Source organism: Puma concolor, chromosome C1 (genome assembly GCF_028749965.1).
Source record: "Puma concolor isolate L17-30 chromosome C1, mPumCon1.1.hap2, whole genome shotgun sequence".
NCBI classification, from domain to species: Eukaryota; Metazoa; Chordata; class Mammalia; order Carnivora; family Felidae; genus Puma; species Puma concolor.
The window spans coordinates 23,667,530-23,693,685 of record NC_141674.1 but is presented as its reverse complement, the minus strand read 5'-3'; the positions used below and the strand labels follow the sequence as shown (position 1 = coordinate 23,693,685).

At 41.6% G+C, this 26,156-nt stretch overlaps 1 protein-coding gene across 1 annotated transcript in view; it reads left to right on the top strand.

Annotated features, from left to right (window-relative positions):
• The window catches only part of SNRNP40 (small nuclear ribonucleoprotein U5 subunit 40), a 34,350-nt gene that overhangs the window by 3,758 nt on the left and 4,436 nt on the right, over positions 1–26,156 (top strand). Inside the window, exons 3-8 of the mRNA XM_025935280.2 lie at positions 160–253; positions 1,445–1,610; positions 15,310–15,432; positions 20,816–20,936; positions 22,680–22,762; positions 24,458–24,519. Of these exons, the coding sequence (XP_025791065.1) occupies positions 160–253; positions 1,445–1,610; positions 15,310–15,432; positions 20,816–20,936; positions 22,680–22,762; positions 24,458–24,519 (649 nt within the window). The remainder of the gene's footprint in view (positions 1–159; positions 254–1,444; positions 1,611–15,309; positions 15,433–20,815; positions 20,937–22,679; positions 22,763–24,457; positions 24,520–26,156) is intronic.

Here is a 26,156-nt window from a genome sequence, read left to right as displayed (position 1 = left end):
TCAGGAAAATCGGTCCAGCTGGGAGAACCAATAGGGAGAATACTCCCAGGGAGTATAATTTCAAAACTGTTGTGATAAATTTAGAAGTACCTTTTCTGTGGCCAATGATGACTTTTCTTTTGCGTAGTAATGATCACAGAACCCCTGTCTCCCTGACAGTGCTGTGGAATGTCTATGGTGACTGTGATAACTATGCCACATTGAAGGGACACAGTGGGGCGGTGATGGAGCTGCATTATAATACCGATGGCAGGTGAGTAGTTCGCACAGTGGAATGACAGCTGCTTCTCCTACGAACTTGTCTCGGCATCCTTTCACGTTGCATCCTTGAGTTTTCTCTTTCAGGAGACTATGCCATCAAAAACGACTGCATTTTGAGCAGCTACTTTATTATCCTATCACTGTTAAGCCAAGTTTGGTGTTTCTTGCTCCATGTACGCATACGTGAATACATCTCTATCACCTAACATCGACAGCTCAGGCAAATTTGTTTCTTTTTAAAACAAAACAAAATGTAATTTGCATATGCAGATATCAGTTATTTTTTTTTAATAAAAACAATAACGTTTCTTTTGAGAAACTCAAAAACATAAATGAAAAAATAGCCCATATTCCTACCACTCCAAAGATTATCACTGTTAATCTTATGATATGTTTTTCTCAAGTTTTTTTCCTACTCGAAGCCATTTGGTTTTTCGTATACGTTAGAGCTTCATGTGTGATCTTTTCTGCTGCTTTTTTCCTTACTGTTACTCACCTGTTGTATCTGTATCATAGTATACATTTTATCATAAACATTTTAATGACCGCATAATTTTACAATAACCTAGGTAATATAAAAATGTGATCATACAAAGTCATTTAATCCTGTTAGGTATTTTAGTGAACATTCATCGTTTTATACCTCTGGCCTCTAAAATCTTAGGGTCCCGGAATCAACTGGTACATAACCTTGTATACATTTTCCCTGTTAGTATTTGAGTAAAGTATGCCTTATGAAATCAATTATAACTTAGAAATCATTTTTGGAAACAAAGTAAAAACTTTACCGAGCCACCAGGTCAGGAATTGCTACAGTGTGTCTTCACTCTGCAGCAGGGAGCGATTAAACATTTCCAGATGGGAAAATGTCTAAAGTGTTGTCTATCTCAAAGGAGAAAAAGATTGAGAAAACTACTGGTATTAGGTTGTAATACATCATGGGGACTGACAGAAGGAAATTTTTTTGACATTGCATAGAGTAGACCTTGTAACTGGGTCTAGAAAACCAGCAGGATTTTGTTAGGGAGGGTGAAGCATTCCTGCATCATGTGTCAAACTGTCAGAGCACAACCTGTCAGTGGCCTTAAAGAGTAGCACGTTTTGGCAAGTGTTGTGTGTGGGCGGGGAGGGGGTGGGTTGCCATTGCTTTTCTTCACTTATTTCTTTTTTGTTCTTCTTGTAGTATGCTCTTCTCCGCATCCACAGATAAAACTGTGGCAGTATGGGACAGTGAGACAGGCGAGAGGGTTAAAAGGCTGAAAGGACATACTTCCTTTGTGAATTCCTGTTACCCAGCCAGGAGGGGCCCCCAGCTTGTCTGCACTGGCAGTGATGATGGTACAGTTAAGGTGGGTGTTGTCTGTCTGTCTGTCTGTTGCAGTTTCTAAGGTTACATAATGGGAGCCTATCTTGCTTTCCACCTGTGCCATACACTCCTCTCCACAACTTTGCTTTAGCGGTCATTTCTCAAAACAGAGGCCTTTTAAAATAATACGTTTTTTTTCTTTTAATTTTTTTTTTTTTAACATTTATTTTTGAGACAGAGAGAGACAGAGCATGAACAGGGGAGAGGGGCAGAGAGAGAGAGGGAGACACAGAATCTGAAGCAGGCTCCAGGCTCTGAGCTGTCAGCACAGAGCCCGACGCGGGGCTCGAACTCACATGACTGCGAGGTCATGACCTGAGCCAAAGTCGGACGCTTAACCGACTGACGCACCCCTAGAATAATACGTTTTAAGTATCCTCTAGAGTAATAAATGTTAGAACCATGTGGAACCATTGTGACATGAAACGACATGAATCACCCAAATTGAAGTTTTGACTCAGCTATTTACTTAATTATGTGATCTCAGGTAGTTCACTTTCCTGATCCTGTTTCTCAATCTTTAGAACAGTGACCGTAATATACATGTCTTCCAAAGCTGTTGTAAAAGTATAGTCACTATATGAAAAGGTCAATATGTGGTTTAGTAACAGGGTCATTTATTTAGTCCAATGATTTCCAACCTGTCTTCATATCAGACTCACCTGAAGAACCTATTAAAAATACCCAGATTCTAGTTCAGTAGGTCTGGAGTGAGAATTTTGGTAGCTTTTGTTTTTGTTTTCTTAAATTTTTTTTTTAATCTTTATTTTTGAGAGTGAGAGAGAGAGAGTGCGAGTGGGGGAGGAACAGAGAGAGAGGGAGACACAGAATCCAAAGCAGGCTCCAGGCTCCAGGCTCCAAGCTGTCAGCACAAAGCCCAACGCGGGGCTCGAACTCACAAACCGTGAGATCATGACCTGAGCCGAAGTTGGACGCCCAACCAACTGAGACACCCAGGCGCCCCAAGGGAATTTTTGTTTTTATTTTTTATTTATTTATTTTTTTTAAATACTGTTGTGTTTCTTTTTTTTTTTTTTTTTCAACGTTTATTTATTTTTGGGACAGAGAGAGACAGAGCATGAACGGGGGAGGGGCAGAGAGAGAGGGAGACACAGAATCGGAAACAGGCTTCAGGCTCTGAGCCATCAGCCCAGAGCCTGACGCGGGGCTCGAACTCACGGACCGCGAGATCGTGACCTGGCTGAAGTCGGACGCTCAACCGACTGCGCCACCCAGGCGCCCCGGAATTTTTGTTTTTAAATTAAGACATTTTTTTTAGAAGAGCTTTAGGTTGGCAGCAAAATTGAGGGGAAGATACAAAGATTTCCCATATACCCACTGCCCCCACATGCACAGCCTCCCCCATTTTCCCCACCAGAGTGGTACATTTTTTACAATTGATAAACCTACAGTGACACATGATAATCACTCAAAGTCCATAGTTTTTGTTGGGGTTCACATTTAGTGTTATACTTTTTGTGGTTTGGGACAAGCATATAATGACATGTATCCATCACTGTGGTACATTTCAGAGTATTTTCCCTGCCTGGAAAATTGTGCTCCTTCTATTCATCCCTCCCACCCCTGGCAACCACTGATCTTTTTACTGTCTTCAGCGTTTTGCCTTTTTGAAATTGGCTTCTTTTACTTAGTAATACGCATTTAAGATTCTTTCATGTCTTTTCATGGCTTGATAGCTCATTTGTTTTTAGTGCCAAATAATATTCCATCATCGGGATGTAACAGTTTATCCATTCACCTACTAAAGGATATCTTGGTTGCTTCCAAGAGTTGGTAATGATGAATAAAGCTGCTGGAAACATCTACGTGCAAGTTTTTGTGTGGACCTAAGTTTCTCAACTCTCTTAGGTAAATGCTAAGGACCGTGATTGCTAGATCATATGGTAAGAGTATGTTTAGGTTTGTTTTTTTTTTAATGTTTTTTATTTTTGAGAGAGAGCACATGTGTGTTCAAGCGGGGGAAGGGCAGAGAGAGACCGAGACCCAGACTACGAAGCGGGCTCCAGGCCCTGAGCTGTCAACACAGAGCCCAATGCAGGGCTCGAACTCCCAAGCCGTGAGATATTGACCTGAGCCAAAGTCAGACACTTAACCGACTGAGCCACCCAGGCACCCCTGAATGTGTTTGAGAAACCACCAATCTGGGGCACCTAGCTGGCTTAGTCAGTAGAGCGTGCAACTCTTGATCTCAGGGTTGTAAGTTTGAGCCCCACATTGGGTGTAGAGATTACTTAAAAATAAAATGTTAAAAAAGAAGGAAAGAAAGAAAGAAACCACCAATCTCTCTTCCCAAGTGTCTATACCATTTTACATTCCCACCAGCAATGAACGTGAGTCTCCATTGCGCCACATCATCATTTGGTGGTGTCATTGCTTCAGATTTTTGCTCTTCCAATAAGTATGTAGTGGTACCTCACTGTTGATTTAATTTGCATTTTCGGGATGACATTTGATATGGAGCATGTTTTTATATGCGTTTTGTTATCAGTGTATCTTCTTTGGTGAGATGTCTGCTATCTTTAACTCATTTTTTTTAATCATGTTGTTTTCTTATTGTTGAGTTTTAAGAGTTCTTTGTACATTTTGGATAATAGTCCCTTATCAGATGTACAAATATTTTCTCCCTGTCTTGTGGCCTGTCTTCTCATTGTCTTGACATTGTCTTTAGCAGGCAGAAGTTTTTAATTTTTTTAAATTTTTAAAAAACGTTTGATTATTTTTGAGAGCATGAGAGCACACCAGCAGGGAAGGGGCAGAGAGAGGCGGGGACAGAGGATTCAAAGCAGGCTGAGTGCTGACAGCAGAGAGCCTAATGCAGGGCTCGAACTCATGAACCAGGAGATCATGACCTGAGCTAAAGTTGGGATGCCTAACCGACTGAGCCACCCAGGTGCCCCCAGAAGTTTTTAATTTTAATGGAGCTCAGCTCATCAGTGTTTTATGGATTGTGCTTTGGTGTTGTGTCTAAAAGTCTTTGCTATACCCAAGGTCATCTATGTTTTCTTCTGTTACCTTCTCCGAGTTATATTTTACATTTTATATTAGGTCTGTGATCCATTTTGAGTTGGCTTCTGTAAAAGGTGCAAGGTCTGTGTCTAGATGTGTGTTTTTTCATGTGAATGTGCAGTTGTTCTAGTACCATTTGTTGAAGAAACTCTGTTTGCTCCATTGTGTTGCCTTTGCTCTTTTGTCAAAGATCAGTTGACTATATTTATGGGGTTCTACTTCTGGGCTCTCTATTCTCTTCCACTGATGTATTCTTTCCCCAGTACCACGCTGTCTTGATTACCGTAGCCTTATAGTAAGTCTTGAAGTCAGGTAGTATCAGTCCTCCTCCTCCATTCTTTTCCTATCGTGTTGGAAATCTTGGGTCTTTGTCTCTCCACACAAATATTAGAATGAATTTGTTGATTTCCACAACACATTTTGGTTGGGATTGCATTGAATTTATAAAGTTGAGAATGACAAAACTGAGTTTTCCTATCCATGAACATGGAAAAACCATTTATTTAGTTCTTTGATTTTGTTCATCAGAGTTTTGTTTTTTGGGGTTTTTTTGTTTTGTTTTTTTAAACTATTTTTTTAAAGTTTACTTATTTATTTTGAGAGAGACAGTGTGAGCAGGGGAGAGGCAGAGAGAGAGAGACGGAGAGAGTGAATCCCAAGCAGGCTCCGTACTGCCAGCACAGAGCCCTATATGGGACTGAAACCCACCAACTGTGGGATCATGACCCGAACCAAAAGTTGAACACTTAACTGACTGAGCCACCCAGGTGCCGCCATTCATCAGAATTTTGAAGTTTCCTTCATTTGGATTGTACATATTTTGTTAAATCTATACCTAAATATTTCTCTTTTGTTTTGGGTGCTAATGTAAATGACATCGTGTTTTTTAAGAACCAGGATTTTTTTTTTTTTTTTTTAATGTTTATTGGGGCACTGGATTACTCAGTCAATTGAGTGTCTGACTTTGGCTCAGGTCATGATCTTATGGTTTGTGGGTTTGAGCCCCATGTTGGACTCTGTGCTGATAGCTCAGAGCCTGGAGCTTGCCTCAGATTCTGTGTCTGCCTCTCTCTCTGCCCCTCCCCTGCTCACGCTGTGTCCCTTTCTGTCTCTCAAAAATGAATAAATGTTTAAAAAAAATTTTTTTTAAGTAAAATGTTTATTTTTGAAAGAGAAAGCATGGGGGTGGGGACAGAAGATCTGAAGTGGGCTCTGTGCTGACAGCAGAAAGCCCAGTGTGGGACTTAACTCACAAATCGGAGACCATGACCTAGGCCAAAGTCGGATACTTAACTGACTGATCCACCCAGGTGCCCCACGAACCAGGATTATTAAACATGTTCCTCAACATGACTTGATGTAGCAGGTCTGACATTTTGGAAGCCATTGATCTCATCCAGCATCCTCATTTTATTTTTTTATTATTGTTTTTATTTGAATATGGTGATACATAATGGTACATTAGATTCAGATGTACGACATAGTGATTCAACAAGTTTATACATTATGTTATGTTCACCACTGCATCCTCGTTATCAAATGAGGAAAATGAGGCCTAAAAACAATTACTTATTTCAAGAGCACACAAGGACATACTACTCTGTAGTACCACCATTTTTATTCTTTCTTTGGCACTAATTTGGTACTCTGGGAAGTATTTTAGTGGTTAAACAAGGAGGGACTTGAAAGGAGTATATCCGAGAAACCACACTAACCTTGTGATTGTTGCTTTTTAAAATGAATTTGCTGGGGTGCCTGGGTGGCACAGTCGGTTAAGCGTCCGACTTCAGCCAGGTCACGATCTCGCGGTCCGTGAGTTCGAGCCCCGCGTCAGGCTCTGGGCTGATGGCTCAGAGCCTGGAACCTGCTTCCGATTCTGTGTCTCCCTCTCTCTCTGCCCCTCCCCTGTTCATACTCTGTCTCTCTCTGTCCCAAAAATAAATAAACATTGAAAAAAAAATAATTAAAAAAATAAATAAAATGAATTTGCTTTCTTTTCATAAAGTGGTGACACTGACATACTGAATCATCTGCTTGGAGATACTGTCCTACTAAATCATTTTTATAATAAACCCAGTCACTTGGGGCCTGGTGCTTAGCTAGGAAGAGAGTGTATGGCTTAGGAATGATTCCAAAGCCCAGAGCTCTTAATCTCCGTGTGCCATGGTTGGAGAGTCTTCTTTATAAACTGATTCGCCAAAGGGCCTTTCAGAAGGTGGTAAGAGACGACAGGACCCTAAGGAATTTTACCGAGGGCCTGCTCTATCAACATCTAGGAACTCACTCCTGTTTATTTTTGGCTTTCCTTCACCTTTTCTCTTACTTTCTCTCATTTTGCCTTTCCTTTACCTCTTTCCTCATGTTTGCCTTTCTGTCTCTCCTCGGCTTTTCTTTTTTCAACTACTCCTTTGTGAGTACATGTTTGTGTTTTCTGTTCTCCTTTCAGTTTCTTGCTTCTCCTCTAATTAAACATGATTTGAAATCAATGTTTTAACTTTATCACTCAAGCTAATATTTATCTTAGTGTGCAATATGTCACATCAACTAAAGGTGACTGTTTTTTAACCAATTCCTAATTCTTAATTTCAACATATTTTTTATAATTAATGCTTTGTCGAGCAGCCTTTTACATATGCCTTTTAGTTAGTTATCAGGTTGGAATGCTTTGTTGATTATTTTCTGTTTTAGGTTTGTAGGTGTAGGAATTGAATAACCTCTGTTTCTCTAAGGGGGGAAACCTTGTGTTACATTTGACGTATCAGGATTCGCAACAGAAGACGAAGCTTTCAGTAATGCTTGCGTTTTCAGTCTAGAAATATGTTTAAGGCATATATATTACTATAGATGTGATATATACACACATACATATAAATACAAATTGTTACAATTCAGTCCTAGTGCCACTATGTAGACGAAGACACAGAAGGTTTTCAGGTTAGAGGTGGAGGTGTGGGCCATTGTGACCCAGAGTGGAGTATGAGGCCCAAGTGAGGTGAGGAGAGCATCCATGCAAGTTGGGGGCAGTCCATTGTAGGGAGATGGGGACTGAGAAGGGTGAGGAGGGCAACCACATAACACAGGGTCGGTAGCCCAGAATAGGGAATTGAAGCGGGGAGCAGCCCAGCATGGAGAGTTGGTACCCTAGCAGAATAAAAGGGTCATCTGTACGTTAGTGGAGTAGGGGGAAGTATGGGTGTCACAGCCTGAGCTGAGGGTGTCCACATAATGTGGGAGCAGTTTGGGTAGGGAGTCTGGGGCTGAGGCTAGCATTCCTGAGGAAAGGCAGCCTGGAGAGGGATATTAGAGCCAGAGCAGGGTGAAGGGGGTATTCATACAAAGGGATGACCCATATGGGGTGAGGAGGGGTTCACATAAGATCAGCCCAGGATGGGAATCACAGTTCAAACAGGGGAGGAAGGGGAGAAGGGTAGAAAAGGATGTGGGAGATTGGTTACATTCAGGAAGCTTGATCAGATAAGTAAATATAATAACGGGAGGCAGGTTTCTCATTGTCGGAGAAAGGAGTTACCAATGCAGGAGGGAAAACTAAAATGCATCTTGTGTTGTTGGTATTGAACTGGAAGTGTCAGTGTGAACTGATAAACATTCAACACATAAACAGGCATAGAAGAAATAGGAGATGTAAATGGGTATTTACAGGTGTGTGTGTGCGTGCGCACCTATGTATGCATATATTGGCAACTGTCCACTGAGAGGGTTTAGGAACAACAGTCCAAAAGCAATGAACACATCTACTGTGCAGGTCTTGGCCTTTAAACACCATTTTCCACTGAAGAAACCAGGGCTCCCTATTTCAGGACTGGGCAGGGAAAGTACCAGATGAACCTGGAACATCTTGTGCAGAAAGCTTGTCAAAAGAACATCTTAAATCAAATGATCAAACGGAACATTATTCATGATGGGACAAAACAAAATTGTGAGCCACTCAGTAAAATACAATGAAGATGCAGCATCACTTCAGTGATATTCCTGCCAAAGAGGCATAACTTGAATCTAATCATGAGGAAACATCAGACAAACCCAAATTGCGGGACATCCTACAAAATAACTGTCCTATAATTTTGAGAAGTGTCAAGGTCAAGGAAAGTCTGAGAGATTCTTCCAGGCTGAAGGAAACTAAAGAAACATAACTGCTAAATTCAACACATGATTCTGAACTGAGTCTTTTTTATAAAAGGCATGTTGGAACAAGTGGTGAAACTTGAATGAAATCTGAGAACCAGTTGGTAGTGATGTGTTGGTGTTAATTTCTGCATTTTGATTGATTGTGCTGAAATTATACAGGATTGTATATGTTATATGTATTATATATATTTTTATAGGATAAATACACTCAAGTATTTAGGAGTGATGGGACATTAGGTCAGCAGTTCTCAAATGATTCGGGCAACAAAAATGTTCTCTTTTACTTCCAACTTTTTGTGTAAGTTTGTGAATATTTCAAAGTAAAATAGTCTTTTAAAAATGATGGTCATCTGGAACTAATATTCTAAAACATTTGAATCAGGGGCACCTGGCTGGCTCAGTCAGTGGAGCATTTGACTCCTGATCTCGGGGTTGTGAAGTTCAAGCCCCACGTTGAGTATAGAGATTACTTAAAAATAAAATCTTTTAAAAAATTAAATATTTGAATCAAACTTTTTTTTTTAATATTTATTTATTTTGAGAGAGAGCACATATGCACATGCGAGTGGGAGGACCAGAGAGAGAGGATTCCAGGCAGGCTCTGTGCTGTCAGCGCAGCCCAACGTGGGACTCGATCTCACGAACCTCAAGAACATGACCTGAGCCGAAATCAAGAGTCAGACGCTTAGCCCACTGAGCCATCCAGGCACCCCTGAATCAAGCTTTAAATGACTACCATAGCTTTTAGGATAAAATCAAAGGTTGATTTGATCTGTGTAGAGATTATTAAGACAAAGATTATACTAAATCTGGAAGAGATATGGAGAGGCTAGATTATCAAAGCCTTGAATTCCAAACTAATAGGTTTGGACATGATCCTGTAGCCAGAGGAATTAGTGGGCAGGGGTTAGGTACTGGTTCTCCAGAAGAGGGGTGAAGCACTCTTTTTGGACCATTTACCTGAGTAACCAAACCTAAGCCTTTTTAGGTTATGTTTTCATGAGTTTGCATTCCAAACCATGAGAATTGGGAGGAGGAATCCTTGTTGGCACAGAGATAACAACCCAGACTGCTTGTTTACGGCAGATTTGAATGTAAACTTAAGGCCTTTCCTGAGATTCTATGGCTGGTTCCTTTTTTTTAAGTATTTGTTTTGAGAGAGAGCACAAGCTAGCCAGCGAGCGAGAGCACATGCACCAATAGGGGAGGAGCAGAGAGCAATGGAGAGAGAAGATCCCAGACAGGCTCCGTCCTGTCAGCACAGAGCTCCACTGGGGGCTTGATCTCCCAAACCGTAAGATTATGGACCCGTGAGAGTACGACCTGAGCCCCAATCAAGTGTCAGGTGCCCAGCCGACTGAGCCACCCAAGCGCCCCTAAAGATTTTATTTTAAGTAATCTCTACACCCAGTGTGGGGCCCAAGATCAACAGCCACATGCTCCACCGTCTTAGCCAGCCAGGCACCCATCTTTTTTTTTTTTTTTTTTTTTTTTTAATGACGTGTGTAAAACTTGGGACTCCGTCACCCCAGTCTTTGTCATTTGAATGAAATAACCCACACTCTTAAAACATCATGGTTCACCTTACCAAGTCTGTCAGTCATTTGTTGCAACATCTCTAAGGTGCCTGGGTGGCTCATTAGTTAAGCATCGGACTCTTGTTTTCAGCTCAGGTCATGATCCTGTGGTTCTCGAGTTTGAGCCCCAAGTTGGGCTCCACACTGGCAGTGCAGAGCCTGCTTGGGATTCTGTCTCCCTCTCTGCCCCTCCCCTACACACACATGCGTGTATTCGCTCCCTCTCCCACCCTCCCTCTCTCCCTCTCCCCCTGTCTCTCCAAGTAAATAAACTTTAAAAGAAAGGAAGGGGGGTCGCCTGGGTGGCTCAGTCGGTTGAGCGTCCAACTTCAACACCGGTCATGGTCTCACAGTTTGTGAGTTTGAGCCCCACATTGGGCTCTGTGCTAACAAACAGCTCAGAGCCTGGAGACTGCTTCAGATTCTGTATCTCTCTCTCTCTCACCCTCCCCTGCTCATGCTCTGCCTCTCTCTGTCTCTCAAAAATAAATAAATGTTAAAAAAAATTTTTTTTTTTTTTTAATAAAAAAGGAAAGAAACATCTCTAGGCCCTCCCTATTATCCACACTCTATAAATGCAGATCCATGTTGGGGTGCCTGGCTGGTTCAGTCAGTAGAGCATGTGACTCTTGATCCCAGGGTTGTGAGTTTGAGCCCCATGTTGGATGTAGAGATTACTCGAAAATAAAATCTTTAAAAAAAAATGTAGATCCGTGTTATATAAATTTATTTTTTAAAAATAGAGCCTAATTGTTTAGGGTATGGGATTCTAGAGTTGTTATACCTAATTTTTTTTTTTAACGTTTATTTTATTTTTGAGAGAGAGGGAGACAGAGGATCTGGAGTAGCCTTTGTGCTAACAGCAGAGAGCCTGATGGGACATCAAACTCACGAACTGTGAGATCACTACCTGAGCTGAAGTCAGATGCTTAACCAACTGAGCCACCCAGGTGTCTCATTATACCTAATTTTTATCTACTATTACGATTTTTTTTAAGTGTTTATTTTGAGAGAGGGAGGGAGAGCACAAGTAGGGGAAGGGCAGAGAAAAAGGGAGAGAGAAAATCCCAAGCAGGCGCCCCACTGCCAGCACAGAGCCCAAGTCGGGGCCTCATCCCACGAACCGTAAGATCATGACCTGAGCTGAAATCAAGAGTCAGACACCGAACCAGCTGAGCCACCCAGGCACCCCTATCTTCTATTATTAATAAATCAAGTAGCCATTAAAAAGTTAACAGTATAAAACAAGTGTAGATTACTTTAGTCGTTATAAGAAATTAGCATATATTTTAGTATGTTTAAGTTAATATAACATGAACATAACAGAATCAGACAGTACTAAATTCTAATCCTTGTTTTGCTATTGACTTGCTGGGTGTTTGTCATCAAGTTAATTCCTTCTTTGAGCTTTAGTTTGCTCATCCATAAAAATTGGAGTTAAACTAGATCCTCTAAGTGTAGTAATTTAAAAAAAAATTTTTAATCTCAATCTGCATTAAGGAATACATTTTATTTTATTTTTTTTTTAATTTTTTTTTTCAACGTTTATTTATTTTGGGGACAGAGAGAGACAGAGCATGAACGGGGAAGGGGCAGAGAGAGAGGGAGACACAGAATGGGAAGCAGGCTCCAGGCTCTGAGCCATCAGCCCAGAGCCCGACGCGGGGCTCGAACTCACGGACCGCGAGATCGTGACCTGGCTGAAGTCGGACGCTTAACCGACTGCGCCACCCAGGCGCCCCAAGGAATACATTTTAAACTGTGACCCAGTATATACTCCCCTCAGTATGTCTGTGTTTATGAATCAGCCTCTTCTATATGTGACATTATCTTTTCTATATATTTTTTAAATTAGGGTAAAATTTACATAATATAAAATTCACCATTTTAACCATTTTAAAAGATGTACAATTCAGTGATTTTTAGTACATTCACAGTGTGTGTGATCATCACCATGATCCAATACCAGAATATTCTTGGCACCCCCAAAAAGCACCTTCCTACCCATTTAGCAGTCAGTACTTTTTCCCTGCTTTCCAGCCCCTGGCAACCATAATGTACTTACTGTCTCTGTTGGGAATAAAATTGTACAATATGTGGCCTTTTGTGTCTAGTTTCTTTTGATTAGCTTAATGTTTCAGGCTTCATCTTTGTAACATGTATTAATACTTGATTCGTTTTTAACACTGCTACAAAGATTTGTGTACAAGGTTTTGTTTGAACACCTGCTTTCGTTTCTCTTGGGTATATATCTAGGAGCAATCTAGGATTGCTGGGTCAAAGAGTAACTCTAACCTTTTGGGGAACATCCAGACTTTTCCATAGCAGCCACATCATTTTATATTTCCACCAGTGATGTTCAAAGGTTCCAATTTTTCCACATCCTCACCAGCACCCCTTATTTTCTGTGGTTTCTTTTTTTTCCCCACTAGTAAGTGGGAAGCAATATCTAATTGTTTTGATTTGCATTTCCTAAATGATTTATGATGCTAAGCATCTTGTCCTGCGCTTATATCATCTAAAAAGAAATGTTTATTCAGGGCCTTTGCCCAGTTATTGGACTCTTTGTGTTTTTGTTGTTGAACCGTAGCTTCTTTTTCTGGATACTGGATCTTTATCAGGTATATGATTTGCAAATAATGCCTCCCACTATTGGTTTTATTCTCATTTTCTGGATACCATCCTCTGATGTACAAAAGTTTCTAATTTTTAAAAATTTTTAAATGTTTATTTGTTTTTGAGAGAGAGAGAGAGAGAGAGAGACAGGAGGGACAGAGAGTGAGGGAGACACAGACTCTGAAGCAGGCTCCAGGCCTGAGTTGTCAGCACAGAGCCCAACACGGGGCTCAAACTCAAGGACTGTGACATCATGACCTGAGCCGAAGTCAGATGCTTAACTGACTGAGCCACCCAGGTGCCCCTAAAAGTCTCTAATTTTTATGAAGTTTATTTTTTCTTTGGTCACTTGTGCTTTTGGTGTCATATCTAATAATTCATTGCCAAATCCAAGGCCATGAAGATTTACCCCTGTGTTTTCTTCTAAGAATTTCATAGTTTTAATTTTTACATTTGACTCTTTGATCCATGTGGAGTAAATTTTTGCATCTGGTATAAGATAAAGGTCTGCCTTCATATTTTAGGTATGGTTATCCAGTTGTCCCATCATTTTTTAAAAGATTTAATTTCTTTTTTCTTCTGTACGAGCCATACTTTTTTGCTTGTTTTCATGCTTCATAATTTCTTGTTGAAAACTGGACATTTGAATATTATAATGTGGTAACTCTAGAAATTAGATTCTCCTCCTGGGGAGAGACCTGGAGAACCTGGGGAGAGACCAGGAGAACCTGGGGTTTGCTGTTGCTCCTTGTTGTAGCTGTTTGATGAATTTTCTGAACTGATTTTGTAAAGTCTGTATAGTTTGCCGTACGTAGCCACTGAAATCTCGGTTTCGTTAGCTTGGCAATTCACTAATGATTTTGGTAGAGATTTTCTTAATGGCTTGTGATTAAAAGAAAAACTCCTGGTCTTTGCAGATTTGCTCTGTGTGCGTGTTGGGTCTGTCTCTGCCTCTCAGCCAGGCCGTTTACAACTTTGCATTAGGCTTCACTTCTTGCTTGTGCACAGGTTTGAGCCTGTGCAGGTCAGCAAGAGGAGAGCTTAGGGCCTTCTCAGGGCTTTTCTGAGCATGTGCCCAGACACGGGCATGCAAATGGCCTTCTAGAGTCCTAGGAATATGTCAGCTTTTCGACGCCCCTTTTCTCCAAATTGTCTCATTCCCCAGCTTTCCTCACAAGCTTTTTGGTTTGTCTGTGGTTTGCTCCAACTGCCATCCCTTGCTCCAGACAGCAGAGGCTAATGCATTTGCCTTTAAATGTTGTAGACCAATGTCTCTGCCCTGGAAGTGTTCCCAGTTAGGCAAAGTAAAGTCCATCCCTTTAAGCTCATCCTTCAGGGAGCCACCAGACAGTTAAAAACCCCCACAGTTCTTTGAGAATAAGGAGTAAGGTCCCTTCTGCTCCCTCTGGTACCAGGAACCTATCCTGGGGATGTGGGCCATTGTCTTCAAAGCTACTGCTGCGTAAGAGACGGAGCCAGGGTAAGTTAAGACGCTACAGAACTCTGTAAGATTCAGGAGGGTTCGTTCCTCATTAAGCATTTGCCTAGCTGCTATAAGCTTCTGATTGGTTTCTAGAGTTCTGACAAAGTTGGTTCTGTCAGTTTTGTCACATAATTCTCTGCTCTTGTAGAGGGACAGCCTTTTAGTATTCCCTCTTCTTCCATTTTTGCTGATGAGAAAAGTTTTTTTCTCTGTATTTTTTCATGTAAGCCACAGCTCATTACTGAGTTAGGATCTCCAGTTTAAAAACACTGGTCTGATATCCTTGCTGTGTTAAAAATATATGAACTAGGGGCGCCTGGGTGGCTCAGTCGGTTAAGCGTCCGACTTTAGGTGAGGTCATGATCTCGCAGTTTGTGGGTTCGAGCCCCGTGTCAGGCTCTGTGCTGACAGCTCGGAGCCTGGAGCCTGCTTCGGATTCTGTGTCTCCCTCTCTCTCTCTGCCCCTCCTATGATCATGCTCGCTCTCTCTCTCTCTCTCAAAAAATAAGCATTAAAAAAAAATTTTTTTAAATATCAACTAAACAAGTAGAGGATTTCCATTCTAAGAGCGTGTTGATTAACTGTATTTATTCATACTTTAACAAAGGAATCTGAAAATACAACCAAAGTGATTGGTTCTCCCAGCCTTCAGATACATTGGCAAAATTGTGGTCACTTCTCACCATGTTACTAGGAAATCCAGACAAGTTTCTGAACAGGATCCCTACTAAAAATGTATTCACCTGTACAAAGTCCTTGGATTTCGGGATGTATTATGCAATTACTTCTTAGAATGATGTTTGACCATAGACCCTCTTGTTCCTCTGCTTCAGCTTTGGGACATCCGGAAGAAAGCAGCCATCCAGACATTTCAGAACACCTACCAGGTGTTAGCTGTGACCTTCAATGACACAAGTGATCAGATTATTTCTGGGGGAATAGACAATGATATCAAGGTATGTTTAATGTTTGTGTTACATTTCCCTTTCACCTCTCTTCACTCTCAGAGGTAATGTTTTCAAACTTCTGAGATTTTGGTAGCTTTCCACTTTGTACCAACTACAAGGAGAATAGTAAGTTAAATCTTGTTTTCCTTCTGTCCTGTCTTCATTGACAGAAGTCAAAGGTTGCATTACAGCTCATGTAAATGCCATCAGGGACCAGACAGTTAATGTGAATTGTGAAACCCCGTGTGTGGATTCTGTGAACACGAAGAATGCATTCCCTGCCTAAAGACATTTGCAAACTTTTTGTTTTTTCCCACTGTGATGGCCTGATGAGATAACACTGAAGCAGTTTGTGATTCTCAGCTCCAATCTCTCAGCATATCTTTCTTTTTGAGACTGTGGAAAGGAAGTTTTGGGGAGTCCACAGCTAAGAATGAGGGAAGTGATGATGTCATAAAGAGTGGCAGTAGTCCATACAGCAGTACAGTGTGGCTCTGGCTTTTGAGTAATTGACTTGGATTCTAATCCCAGTTCTATCATTTTCTAGTTTTTTATGACTCCAAGTTGTTTAAGTTCTATAAGCCTCTCAACAGTAACAATAACGTCTACCTTCTAGGGTTGTTGTGGGGATTAAATGAACCTAATGCATTAGAGCACCTAGCAGTTTCTGGACACAGCAAATGCCAGTAGAAGGGAAGTGTTTTGGGGGGCTACCCAATTTGCATCTGTCTTTACCTGTTGGCTTCCTTAAATATTTCAAAAGATTTTGACCTTACTTTCTGTTGTACTGTTAGAGTGGTAACTGGTGAGTAAATATTCAGCTTCCTGTGTTGTCACCGCCTAAAACTTGTGTTGTATTCCCATCCCTCCTTGCCTCCTTCGCTGTTACAGTGGATGACATGTGCTTGCTTTTGTCTAAAGGTAGTCCCTTCAGCAGAAGGATTTCATCTCCTTTTCCTGTCTGGGCCTTCATGCCATCAGTTTTCCCAGATGGTGTGTTTTCTTTCTTTCTTTCTTTTTTTTTAATGTTTATTTTTGAGAGAGAGAGAGAGAAAGAGACAGAGTGTGACCAGGGGAGGGGTAGAGAAAGAGGGAGGCACAGACTGTGAAGCAGGCTCCAGGCTCCAAGCTGTCAGCACAGAGACGGACGCGGGGCTCAAACCCACGAACTGCGAGATCATGACCTGAGCTGAAGTCAGATGTTTCACCGACTGAGCCACCCAGGCACCGCCGCTTCCATGACTTTAATTGTCATCTCTGTGCTGATGACTCCATATTCCTGGCCCAGATCTTCAGCTCCAGACCCCTGTATACGACCAGCCCCTCAGAAGTCCCCACTTGGATATCCCACAATACTTGAAAATTGACCACTTCCAAAATGTAACTTCCCATCCCTTTTCTATCATATAACTTGTATGGAGAATATGGGATCCGGGCACAGGAACTTAATTAGATCATCTTAATAGCTAATGCAGTGTTTCCCAGAGAGAAGTTTGGGAGCCCATTAGCTTTAGAATCACTAGAGGGCATCTTCTATACCTGACAGTAGGTTTGTGTCATTAAGGTATTGTAATTTTCATACTTTTAAAATTATTATTGGGGTGCCTGGTTGACTCAGTCAGTAGAGCATGCGACTCTTGATCTCAGAGCCGTGGGTTCAAGCCCCCCCCCCATGTTGAGCATATAGCTTACATCAGAAAAAGAAAAAATTCCCATTAAAAAAAAAAATACATTACTATTAAAGTTTACACATGGTGAAATTAACTTTGTACAATTCTGTGAATGTTTATGCTTGCATAGATTTGTATAGCTACCACAAACAAGGTTCAGAACAATTTCTATCACCCCCAAAATTTATAGTGCCCTCCTGTATCAAACCCTCTTTCCATTCCTAAGTCCTTGCAACCATTCTTTGTCATATAGTTTCTTTTCTAGAATATCGTACAAATGGAATCATACAGTATGTAACCTTTTGAGACTGGCTTCTTTTACTTAAGGTCTGAGAATTTGATGCCCTCATCTACACTGAGGGGATAGACTCGTTTAAGAATAATACTCTTGTGCCAGTAAGGCCTTCTCACCACATACAGTGTGACTTATTCCATACTCTTTATCCTAGCCTATTCCTGGGTCTTCTATAAACAGATATTTTAAATGTATGCTATAGTCCTTAAGGGATACTTGGTTCCTTTTTAGGATTTGAAGGTTTTCCGTGTCCTCTCAGACACACACCATATGTTATTCCTTCTCTTAGGGTAGGTGGTTTCTACAGATAGCTAGTCAATCGCACCGGTTTTATTCTGAAGGCTGAACTTATCTTATATAGAGAATGTGTAAATAAAGTCCCATAAGTACAGCAGTTACATATATCACTAGCTTTTTTCTTTTCCTTATTTATTTTTTTACTTTATTTTATTTATTTACTTACTTTTTAATTTTTTTTTAATGTTTATTTTTGAGAAAGAGTGCAAGCAGGGGAGGGGCAGAGAGAGAGAGGGAGACACAGAATCCAAAGCAGGCTCCAGGCTCTGAGCTGTCAGCACAGAGCCCAATGTGGGGCTCGAACTCACGAACGGTGAGATCATGACCTGAGCTGAAGTCCACTGCTTAACCGACTGAGCCACCCAGGCGCCCCATATTTTAGAGAAAGAGAGTGTCAGTAAGGGAGAGGGTTAGAGGGAGAGAGAGAATCCTAAGCAGGCTCTATGCTCAACACGGAGCCCAACACGGGGCTCGATCCCACGACCCTGGGATCATGACCTGAGCCAAAATCAAGAGTTACACACTTAAACCGACTGAGCCACCCTGGTGCCCCTCACTGGCTTTTTTCTAAAAGAATGTCCTTCATGTTTCTTTGAGAAGTCCCCTGATTCTGGTTTTGTATAATTTAACGAACTAGTTCCTGGTTATCATATGTGGGTTTCCCCCCCCTTTTTTTGTGAAGTTTATTTATTCATTTATTTTCTTGTAATCTCTACACCCAACAGGGGGCTTGAACTAACGACCCCAAGATCAAGAGTCACATACTGCTGCCACTGAGCCAGCCAGGTGCCCCAGTGCTACGTATTTTTACATCGTATTTTTACATCGTAGCTTTCTAGTCTTTATCTTTTAAACTAGTGTATAGACATTCAGATTTTTCTGCCAGTGCTTTGTTTTCAGGAAATTTTTTTTAGGTTTATTTATTTTGGAGAGAGAAAGGGAGGGAGGGAGGGAGGGAGGGAGGGAGAAACAAGTGAGGCAAGTGCAGAGAGAGAGAGGGAGACCCAGAATCCGAAGCAGGCTCCAGGCTCTGAGCTGCCAGCACAGAGCCCAGCGCAGGGCTTGAACCCACAAACAGATCATGACCTGTGCTGAAGTCGGATGCTCAACTGACTGAGCCACCCAGGCACCCCAGGAAATTTTTTTATTAGAAAGTACACAGTATTCCAAAAGCTTAGAAAAGCTTTCTACCCTGTTATACTGTTTCCAGTATGAAAACTCATAGTCTTGCTGCCCACCAATCAGATGCCCAAGCATTCACTGAACAATTGATTTGGGATTTGCGAAATGTCTTGCTTAAATTAGTGCTACTTTCTACAGCAAATCTGGATCTGTGTTGGCTGTGCACAACGTGTACATGCCTCAAGAAGGAAGGTCTGGAAATGGCACCCAAGTGCTATGAGGGATGGCTTTGCATTCTCTCCTAACAAGCTGAAGACTTCAACAGTGTCTTCCCTAAAGAGGAGGAACAGTAGCTTGAACAAAAGACGTCAGCCATTTCAAGCTTTCCTGATTATTGAGGCAGCAAACACCTGACACAAAAATGATTGTATATAAAGTGTGTTGGGTTCCACACATGAGTGAGTTATTGATGGGGAAAGTGGAGTTGTCTGCCTTCTGCATTGCTTTGACATGCAGCACCAAACTCATTTCTAGATAAGGGAAGTGCCTTGCTTAAATAGGCAGCAAAAACATTTTTTTCCCACTCAGAAAAACTACATGGCAGTATTAAATCAAATTTGGAGGAAATTCTGTGTAATACCAATGACCTTACCAAAATTGCTGTTCTTTTTTCCATATGACATTCCAGACCATTGCTATTGGCTTTATTTTTTTTCCACATAGTTGCAGTCTGTGTAAATATAAATGCTATTTTGTATCTTCTTTATTAGCTTAATAGCTTATTATTGGAACATTTTTCCATTTGGTCCTCAGAGTTATTTTTAGAGGTTGCTTAATAATAGCTACCAATTATTGAGGGCCTGCTGCATACCAGGCATCTGCTGAGCATTCTATTTGAGCCATAAGAGGTAAATGTTGTTATCCCCATCTTACAGACCAGAAACAGGCTCAGAGAGGGTTAGTGGCCCAATAAGACAGAACTCTTAGGACTGGGTCAGTCTGACCCTAAATCCTCAGTCTCTCCACTCTGCTGTACTGTCTCTAGCAAAGTCCTGTGCTGTTGCAATGTGTTCATGGACTGTAACTTAATGAACCATTTATATTCCCTGTTTGATGTTAGGTTATTTTTAGCTGAACTGTTTCTTCTACATTTCCTACCCAGGCAACAGTGAATCTGCAGTTCATTTTTCTTTTAATAAATATGCTTTTCTGTAGTGTGTGTGTGTGTGTGTGTGTCTGTGTGTCTGTGTGTGTGTGTGTGTGTGTGTGTGTGTGTGTGTGTGTGTGTTGTGTACCTGTAACATTAAATGAAAATTTTTAAGCGCGTATATTTCTGTGTATTATCTTAAGATACATTTACATGTAATCATAATGCTCTTTTCAAATGAGATGTTCACTTGTTTTTCTGTAGTTTGTTTTTTTTTTTTAAGTTTATTTTGAGAGAGAGCGTGCATGCGCGTGTGTACGCATGATTGGGGGAGTTGGGGAGAGGTGGGTACAGAGAGAATCCCAAGCAGGCTCCATTCTTTCAGCACAGAGCCTGATGCAGGTCTCATCCTCACGAACTGTGAGATCATGCCCTGAACCAAAATCAAGGGTCAGATGCTTCAACTGAGCCACCTAGGTGCCCCTTCTGTAGTTCTAATAGTTTAAATTGCTAAGAATCATAGTTGAAGCATTTTAAATGCTACTTAGTTTTTTAATTTCTAATACATTTTGTTATGATTTGAGAACAGTCTCTGTAAATTTTATTAATTTTTGTTAAACATAAGTTTTGACATTTATTAGCCTTCTGGTCAGACATAGCACTTTTGACTCCCTTTTTAGAAAGACAAGAGTTTTTTTCCTCTTTGACAGAAATCCTCTATTTTGTGCTAAAGTTATACTTGGCCCACAGCCAGATTGAGAAGGGTTACCAGTTTCTCCAGGCCATTGAGTCTTTAGTAAAAACTCTGTTTCTTTGCTATTCTCAATTTGATTTCTGGGAGCAACTTTTTTGTTTTTATAGGTCTGGGACTTGCGCCAAAACAAGCTCACCTACACCATGAGAGGCCATGCAGATTCAGTGACGGGCCTGAGTTTAAGTTCTGAAGGCTCTTATCTCTTGTCCAATGCAATGGACAATACAGGTAACATTGAAAAGGAAAGCTCTCCAAGTGCCCAGTCACTGTGGACCCTAAAGAAAGTGGGCATTGGGTGGTAGAAATTGTGCTGGGATAAATGTGGATCCAAGGAAAGAGTCAAAAGTGGCTCGCAGGTTTCTACCAGGGCAGTTAGGAAAACACATTGTAACAGAAAAAGCTTTAAAAGATATGGTCAAGAAGCCAGGATTCTGGTCCCAGATCTGCCATCTAATCCCTGAGCAACTTGACACAAGCTTTTAAGACCCATTTCAGCGTCTGGTGTGCTGCAGATGTAGGCAGCATACTAGAAACTCTTGGTGATCATTAGTTTGTTGAGAAACGTGAGTCTGCAGATCCATCCAAAGCAGTTCGCAAGCATTTCAGAGAGCACAAAGCTTGGCTGGTCAGCAGAGCTGTGGGTAGAACTGTGCTCTTTCTGCCAGCGCGTCTGCCCTCCTCACTTCAGAGCACTGACTGGTGTGACAAGAGGTCCTCATTACGACATCGCAACATTCCGCATTCACACAAACACTCTCCTCTGCTTGTTTCTGAGTTGCTATGTGGGAGGATGGGTTTACTATAGCAAAAAGGAGGATGGAGTATATGCTATGTGTTGGGAGAGCTTAGAGATGCCCCTCTGGTGTACAAGTTCATAGGCTTGTCAGGAACTGAAATGCTTTCACTGACATTTTGTAAAACAAACAGAGCCTAGCATTCAGCGGGTTCTTGAATGAATGAGCACCCTTATTTTCTGACTGTCCTCAACTCAGTAGCAAACTTTCATGCATACCTTCACCTTGCTGTGCCTGATTTCAAGGACTGTTTTGTTTTTCACACTCAATTAAAATGACATCGTCACTTGAATTCCACTATAGGTATAACGTTTGTTAACAACTGTAGCCACTGCTTATCACGCATGTTTATATCCTGATCGTGATGTGTTTTACCATTGACTAATTGTAGCAGTGTTCGCCCTATATAAGGAAAGATGAGATTCCCTGAATGGTTAGTAAAATAATAAGAATTTTTATTATGGCTGTATGATAAAATTTATAAAATCCTTTTGTTTATTGCCTCCACTCTCTTAGAGCCCTGTCCCTTGTATCCTGAAAATACTCATGAAAAAGTAAAAGAACAGATGGTATTCTCATTTTACAGAGACAAAACACAAAACACAAAAACTCACTTTTTACCTGATATCACCCATACATATAACAGAGCTAGAATGAGAATCACAGCTCACTTTTTCTAATTCTTAGTATGGTACTCTCTGGATATATTTCCTTGTTCAAGTTCAGACTGTCAGGTGTCCCTGTGAGCGAAGTTAGAAAAGGTCAGTCCTGGGTTTGGTTTTTGTAGATGATTGTCACAGTAGTCCATGGTATTTAGAGTGTCATGTTTAAGGCTTTGTTAGATGTGACTTTTTGGGTTGGCAAGAGAAATCCTTTGCAAATGTTTGGTGAAATTAATGTCACACCCACCTACTTTCTGTTGCAGACCCCCAGCTATGTGTTTGGCATTTCCCCTTCCTGCCTCCTCAGCTTTCCTCTGTGCCCTTAGTCACTGTTCATGGAATTTGTATGCATTTCATTTTTGTTAGAAAAAAAGAGAGAGAGAGCCTTCCCATGTACCTTCTACCGTGTTGGCCCTCCTTCGTCCAGGAAACAGCATCTGTCATTGACATGACACTGACTTCGGGTGGGTTCTCAGGAGGCCTCCAGCTGATAACATGTTTTGCTCCGTTTGCAGTGCGGGTCTGGGATGTCCGGCCATTTGCTCCCAAAGAGAGGTGTGTGAAGATATTTCAAGGAAATGTGCACAACTTTGAAAAGGTGAGTCCTGCATGGCTAAAGAGTTTTACTGTCCATTTGACTCGGAGATACATTTAAGGTGGTGCCAAGGCCGATATTTATATATATCAAATCATTATGTTGTACACCTAAAACTAAAACAGTGTTATATGTCAGCTATATCTCAATTAAAAAAAAAAAAGTGGTGCTAAGGATAGAGGGCAGTAGCTCTACTAGGAAGGGGCTATATTCCAGTGAACACTGTTCTCCATCAAAACCGTTCTTGCCAGAAATAAAACTAACGGAAGCATAGGGAGGAAGGCAGTTACATAGATAGATGGTGGTGTGACCGCCTTCAAATTCAAGACTTCTGACTTCAACAAGATAGTCTTAACCTCCTTTTCATTCCTTGGAAACTTTGACCCTCTTGGGTCAGTGTTACATATGGGACTCAGGCTTCCTGTCTGTTACTCAGGTGGCTTCCCTCACCTTCCCAGTGACCCACTGTTAGAGCCCTGAGAATACATCCCTTTCCTCAGTAAGGACCATGGCCCAGATTTTGAGAGAAATTTTTCTTAAATCTCAAGTCCTAGGTCAGCTCTTGATAGCAGCTTTTCCTCCAGATACTTTGTTAATAATAAGACTAATGTTTTTTCTTTTGAGAGTCTGTATGATTCAGTTTCACTTTATATTTAAAAATATATTTATTCATGTTTTATTTATTTTTGAGAGAGAGAGACAGAGAGGGAAAGAGGATCCAAAGCGGGCTCTGCACTGACAACAGAGAGCCCGATGTGGGGCTCAAACTCATGAACCATGAGATCATGACCTGAGCCAAAGTCAGACGCTTTAACTGACTGGGCCACCCAGGCGCCCATTCAGTTTCACTTTATAAATCAAATCTTGTTTTTTGTTGGATTTGGTTTTATTTTTATTTTCCTTCAAAATGGAATTTTTTTTTTTAATTTTTTTTTTTTACATTTATTTATTTTTGAGACAGAGAGAGACAGAGCATGAACGGGGGAGGGTCAGAGAGAGAGAGGGAGACACAGAATCTGAAACAGGCTCCAGGCTCTGAGCTGTCAGCACAGAGCCCGACGTGGGGCTCGAACTCACGGACCGCGAGATCATGACCTGAGCTGAAGTCGGCTGCTTAACTGACTGAGCCACCCAGGCGCTCCCAAAATGAAATTATTAATGAGGATCGAGATCAGTGAGCACAGAAAACCTTCATTTGTAGGCAGAACAACATTTTGTTGCCAGGTCCACTCTAATTTACTGTGAATGAAGCATTTTCTACAGTTGGTTTGAATGTTGTATGAAATAAAGTATGCTGTCTTAGGCCACGCAATATAAGATGATTGCTGATCATCTTTCTGGGGAGACTAATTGAAACTCTGCTTAAGAAATTTAAAGTCTTGGGGCACCTGGGTGGCTCAGTCGGTTAAGTTCCGACTTTGGCTCAGGTCGTGATCTCACAGTCCGTGAGTTCAAGCCCCGTGTCGGGCTCTGTGCTGACAGCTCAGAGCCTGGAGCCTGTTTCAGATTCTGTGTCTCCCTCTCTCTCTGACCCTTCCCCATTCATGCTCTGTCTCTCTGTCTCAAAAATAAATAAATGTTAGAAAAAAAATTTTTTTTTTTAAATGAGAAATTTAAAGTCTTTTGGTGATTCTGTAGTCCAGTAAAGAGGGGTGTGGTGCATTAATCACTGTATTCGTTGACTTCCAATCTTTATAGAATCTCCTGAGATGTTCTTGGTCACCTGATGGAAGCAAGATAGCAGCTGGTTCAGCTGACAGGTAAGGATTACCGGGTGTGCGGTGAAGAATGATGGAGCTCTGCAGGTGCCTGCTTGTGTCTAATCCATTAAGTGCAGATGGCGAGCCAGCACGGACGTAGAGTTACAGCCGTGCTCAGCGATGAAGCCAGATGCAGTAAGAAGGGCCTAAGGATCATGTCAGACAAACACAGCTTCTCTGCTCTCTATGGATACCTTTTTGACCTGGAAGGTAAACAGTTTTTTTCAATTCTGTTGGATTCCTTTTGCCATCAAAGTGAAATTTAGACTCCTAATCTAGCTCCAGTTTCCCTCCTCAGATTCTTCCGCGGCGCTCCAGTTCGCTCAAATGCATGTTGTGTCCTCTCCTCCCTCACCATCGCCACGGTGCTTCACTCACACAGAACTCTCCCTGTTCTTACATCCCTCGTGCCTCCAGGCTTCTCCTAGCCCCTCTTCTCCATTTTCCAGATTTCTGTGTCTCCCTATGAATCACCTCTGTGTTATGTCTGTAAACTTCCCTGGTCCTCTCTCCCTTTCCTCTGGGGTATGACTAACTGCTCTTTACTCTGCACTGTAGTCACACCTTATACATCAAACCTTTCTCAGCATCCAACACGTCTTACCGTGAGATAAACAGAGTGGGGCACCCTCACCTAATTATTTGTTCCTAGAGGTCAGGAAATGAGTCTTAGTCGTCTCTGAACCCAGAGCAGTATTTGACCTGTTCTAAGCACTTAGTGAATCTTACATGAATGAATTCCTAGCTCAAGGATGGCAGTCAGATTTTACTCTACATATCAGCTCAGCTATTGGTAATGGCTGCCTGTGTTGGGGGTGATTCAGAGCTGGGTGTGGGCTCAATAGGAAAAGTACCATGATTGCTAGATGAGGGTTGTGTCAACACGTGAGCTCGGTATTTTCCACCCCTGAATTCAGAGACCATGAGACTTTCTTAGCTGTCACTTTAAACTGGCTCAGCCATTCGGTGATGAATTAGAAAGAGAAGGGAGAGAATTCTTCTATCAGACCCTGCTGTTTAGTATATCTATGGTGACCCGCCCTTAGGACGGGGTCAGAGGCGGGGGTGTGGGTGCCCATGCCAGACTAATGGGCCACAGATGTGGAGTGGTGAAGAATGTTAAGGCCCTCTGATGGCCGACTCTGGCTTTAACTTCCACTGAGAGATGTCTTAACCCTTTTTAGCTTAACCCCATCTTTCTCTCCGTTGAGAGATTTTCCTACTACCGTACTAAAACAGGCACCATCTTACAAACATGAAGCCTTTTGTGGCATAGCTTGGACTCTTCAGCATGTTCCAGGGTTTTCTTCTCTATTTGGGGCCCTACTACAGCCATAGAAAAGCCTCATGTTGTTGGTCTGTCCTACACCTTGTTGCTTGTGGACAGTGCTGAACATACCTGAAGATTCCAGAGTCCACTTTTTTTCCCTAGCAAGTTTCATACTGAGATAAAAGGCCAAGTACTGGGGTGTTTTCTGGGGGTAAAAGGTCCAGGCCATCAGTGCCACATTGATGGTTTGTAACCCGTTGGTGTAGAGAGCTGCCTTGCAGAGGAAATCTAAGGGATTTTCAGTAGTCAGGTTACTAAAGAAGACCTTAAGAAACAGGTCCACAGCCTAAGGTATCTTGCATTCTAA